This window comes from Benincasa hispida, unplaced genomic scaffold (genome assembly GCF_009727055.1).
Source record: "Benincasa hispida cultivar B227 unplaced genomic scaffold, ASM972705v1 Contig193, whole genome shotgun sequence".
Lineage (NCBI taxonomy): Eukaryota > Viridiplantae > Streptophyta > Magnoliopsida > Cucurbitales > Cucurbitaceae > Benincasa > Benincasa hispida.
The window spans coordinates 3,717-8,947 of NW_024064498.1; the positions used below are offsets into that span (position 1 = coordinate 3,717).

The 5,231-nt window shown below is 29.9% G+C and overlaps 1 protein-coding gene across 1 annotated transcript; it reads left to right on the forward strand.

Moving 5' to 3' along the window:
* The first annotated feature begins 1,651 nt into the window (after positions 1–1,651).
* On the forward strand, positions 1,652–2,371 carry LOC120069065. Its single transcript, XM_039020742.1, has one exon. It carries the CDS (start codon positions 1,652–1,654, stop codon positions 2,369–2,371), a length of 720 nt encoding a protein of 239 aa, XP_038876670.1.
* Positions 2,372–5,231: the final 2,860 nt, after the last annotated feature.

Here is a 5,231-nt window from a genome sequence, read left to right on the forward strand (position 1 = left end):
GTTATAATTAATTAAATATTAATTATATGTCATAATTACTATAATATATTTGATACATTATAATATTAAGTATTTATGAGAGAGAATAAATATTTGAATATGATTCAAATATTAATTATATGAATTTGATTCATATAATTAAATTTAATGTAAACGTGATTTATATTAAAAATCATTAGTGAGAGAAAATATAAAAACTATAGGTTATATATATATATATACACACACATAGATATATACAAATATTAATTATAAGAATTGGATTCATATAATTAAATTTAATGTAAATATAATTTATATTAAAAGTCATTAGTGAGAGAAAATATAAAAACTATAGGTTATATATATATATATATATATTTATTTATTTATTATAGTTATTTATTTTTTTATTTTTGGGAGGAGGGAGTTAACATATAGTTATATATATGTATGTATAATAAAAATTAGTTATATATATATATATATTTAGCTATATGCACATAGCTTTCTATGGTAGCCTCATAATACAAAAATACATTTTAGAAAAAAGAAATCTAATTTACTTCATTATCATATGGAATAAATATTTGTAGGAAGAAAAACCAATATGAATATAGTTGAATGATATAAAATCATTGATCTCGACCAAGAGACCAATAGTTCGGATTTTCATATTTGATTTAAATTAATAAAAAAGAGAAAACATTGACAGAAAAAAAAGTTTACATATAACATCATTCGTCCCCTTGAGTTCTATGCACTTGTACGTTGAAAAATTATCCCTGATGTCTGTGTTTCAACTTATTAATTTTCAATTCTCAAAATTTTAAAAAAATAAAGCAATGCAACGTTGGAAAAAAACTTTATTTAAAGAAATATAACTATTTAAACAATATTGCATGCCTTCAAATATTACTTCATTTATTAATTATATATATTTTATTTTCCAATTCATTAACTCTGATTTTTCTATGCATAGTATTTCCTACTTTCTGGACATCGGAATTTGGAAGAATTATTCGTCACAATAACAATTTAGTCATGAAAGGAGCATTTTAGATATTGCTATTTGTTAAAAATAACATAATGATTTTGATTATTTTTACTACTTTAGAAAAAAAAAAAAACTAGTCAGTACTATTATTTATGTATTACATAAATAACAATTTTATACGTAATTCTACACGGTCATGTTTTCTAAAATTTTAATTACAACTTTAATATTTCTTATGTGTAGCACGTGTTTTTTCGTATTAACAAAAAATATCATAGTATATGATAAATTAATTAAAAATTTGAGAATATAATTATATTAAAACATTCCAATTCATTTCTATAAGAGCGGAAATGCACGTGTCTAAGCTGGCTTGACTCTATTTATATAAATATATATAACTTAATAATCAAATATTATTGCATTAATTACCTCGTGTATATTTGTTTTACATCATCGTCTTTTTCAATTACCAAATGTTATAATATTTCACTACAAATACATGCATAAGATCATTTTCTTCAAGTTACCAAATACTCTAATATTTCACTATAAATACATGCGTAAGCCTACGAAGAAAGACACTGTCCAGAAATAGTTCTCTCTTGCGTATTCATCCCATCCTTCCCTTTTCCTCTATTCTCAATTCTTTCATTTTATAAATCGTCCCTTGCTATGGAGAAGAACACCAACACCAATGCCAATGCCAATGCCAATACGAATACGGTTTCGGAGACTTCTCCCGACCAACACCATGACGGAGAAAGGACTCCGATAACGGCAACTTCTCCACTACCACCTGCTCGCAACGATAACGTTAATAACCCAACTCCCACCGTCGTCATCGAACTCTCGTCCTCCATAGTAGTGGCCGCCCCAGAAAGTGCTACAACAGGCGACTCCAGACGACGCCAGATTGTAGATGCCACCCTGCTTGACGTTGAAACGTCGTCACATGAGTACATCGGAGGTAGTTCCAACATCGAGCAGGGGAAAAAGCGAGGGAAAGGAGATGGGGAAGAGCAGCAGCAGCAGGTGCGAGTTGCAAAGAAAAAGGGAGAGCTAACGGAGGTTCCAAAAGGTGAGCCAAAATGTGCGACTTGTAACAAAGTTTTCAAATCGTGGAAAGCACTTTTTGGACACTTGAGGTCTCACCCAGAACGAACCTACCGTGGGGCTCTTCCACCGCCAACCGCTGCGGAACTCGACATTCACCAGCAGCTCGCTTCCACTTTGCTCACAGTGGCTCAACAAGTGGCAGCTTCCAGAAGAGGGCTGGATATTGATCTCAACCAACCCTCCACGGCTGACGATGGTGACTTGCCAGAGAAGACCGGCGGTGTCGGGTTCGATTTGAACATCAAGCCGCCGTCGGATAGTGACGACGAGAAGTGAATAGTGGCGGAGCGGATGTATATAATAATACCTAGCAATAACATCAACACATATTTATATAATTATATGAATAAATGGATCCAATTTTTTGTGCTACCATTTCAAAGTTTCTTCATTTTCGCGCCTTCGTATTTTGTTTCTCATGCATGCATGTTGAGAATATTGAACTGACAGCGTCTGCATTTGGAAAACAATCTCTCAATCTCTCACTATATTAATAAATTAACTAAAAACATACACCCATATAAATAAGTTTATTATGGCTAGATCTATGAAAAAATACATCTTCATAACATTTTATATTTAATAAAAAATACTTTGAACATAAACCTATAACGGCAAAAACTTGATTATATTTTCAATCTTTTGAACTCTAAGTTTCAATCCTCCTACCTTTTAAGAACATTATATTTTTATTTGTATATGCAATCGGAAAGAAATTAAGAAAAAGGATTATACATTACAATACTTTGAAATTTTAATATGACGAAAAAAATTGATAATATTATTTAAGTTAGTTTATTGGTTTTTATTCAAAGTTCAAATGTGTTTCGATCGTGCCAACTTAAGTAATATGACTAGTTAAGTAGTTATCACTTCAACCAAACGATTAAAAAGAATTTTTTTTTATAGAGATATAAAATATAAAAAGAAAATTAAAAAAGGAAAAACTCACATATATAATTGGCGATTATAAGCTCTATCAATCATTAAGAAGTTTCTCTGTCTTCCAACGATGAAATGGGAGACGAGGGCCACTCTCAACTCTTAATTCTTCACGTTTATGTTTTGTGAGTGACGAATATTAACATCGGCACGCCACTTCTTATATAATGGGTGTGACGAATATTAACATCGGCACGTCACTTCTTATGTAATGGGTGACTCAAATTTTTATAAGGTAGTCTAATTAATATTAATCTTGAAGATTTCTTTAATCAAATCTGCCATTTAGATTTGACATTGCTATATGAAGAAATACACATTGAATTCTAACAACTAAATTTTGTTCAATCCTTAGACAATATTAGTTGGAATTTGAATATAATAAAAAATCTAATTCAAACGTTGAAAACTATATATGGTAAATTTTATTGGGTTGGTTTAATAGTAGTTTTTACATTGTTTCTCACTCATTATTCAAACATATGTATGGACATCGATTAAGTATATATAGCTTCATGGCTAAAGAGAAAAATACATAATATATAATTGGTGAATTTGTAGGTTCAATTCATACGAAACAATGCATGCCAATAAGAAAGTTTGTCATAGTCAAATATTACTCTAGGCCTAAATATATATTAGGATAAAGTAATTAGATGTGACTCCCTCGTTTCTAATATATATATAATCTTTATTTGCAATAGAGAAGAGATTCACCTGACACTTTTATTTGTATCGACAAAAAAGTAATTCTATCAACACAATATCTTGTGTTAGATAAACTTTCTTCTGACATATGAAGTGTATTATATTGACACAATTGTATTTTGTATCAAGAGAAACTTTCTCTTGATGGCCCTAGACCGATGCAATTGCAAGAAGTAAAAAATGTTATAATATTATGATAATCATAGTTTCATTCTATCATGATAATTTTGTGCAAGTTTTTTCTTTTTTTTCTTTTTTTTCTTTTTTTTTTTTTAAGGATTAGATTGTTTTAAGTACACTTAAAATTGTGCATCTATTTGGTTTATTCCTTTAAAAAATACCAAATCTTGGCCATAGCAAAATTTTTTAAAAAATAAATCTTAACGTAAACATGGATCATTTTCATCAAATTTGAACATCCTCTGAAAAACAATTGCACTGACTCAATTTTTTTCACATCTATCCTTTCGACTAGCATTTAGGGGTTTCTTGTTCTTGTTTTCTTTGAATACTACGTTTTTTTTTTTATTCAGGAATTATAGGTTTAACGATTTGAGGTTTTATATCTTGAAAAACCTCGACCAGTTTGCATAAAAATTAAAAAGAGAATGGAGCTCTTTAGTGGGGGAGGAAATGACTAGTCCTGACACGTGTGAGATGTTATATGTGCAGTGCGCCCATGGACGACCAACGACGGCACCTTTTGTGAACTTGGAGGCATTGCATAAGCAGATAAAAGGAGCTGAAAATATTGGACAAAAAATGGTTCAATTGGAACGTGGAGTGGTCTGGGGCGACATGAGCTGAGCATAGAAAGGATCTGAAACACTGATCCGGCTAAATGATACGGATACAATTGGATCTAACGATTCGTCAATTTCTAAAAATCTAAGATACGGATACGTCTAAGGATGCGTCATTTTTTATATTTTTTTTAATATATATATTTCTAAAAAACGAGGATACTGATGCGTTGAAGATACATTTTCTTTTTCTTTAAAAAAAATTTAGGAGATAGATAAATTTAGCATACAAGTTAATAACAATAACACAAAATAGAATATAAACATTGAAATGCAATACAAAAAAATCAATATATAAGATGTTGAAATACAATAGTTAATAAAATGCAATAGAAAAGTGACTCTATTGCAAAGAAGAAGAAGAAGATTAGAGGGAGAAGTATGAAGATAAACGAAGAACTTCTTCATTGAATTCTTGAAAATATCCAAATAGTTTATATTTTGGTGGATTTTGTGGGGATTCAAATGTGAAAATGGAGATTAGATGATTCTAATCTAGGGTTTGGTCTATTATTTTTATTTTTTTTTTTCTGTATCTGACACGTGACATGCGATTTTTTTTCTAGATTTGACGTATGAAATACGTAGTTTTCTTTAAAGAAAAAAAGACAAACAACTCATCTAATTTTTCCTAATCTAAAACTAGGCAGGCTATTTTAAAAGCTCACTACTCGAGTTCAAGA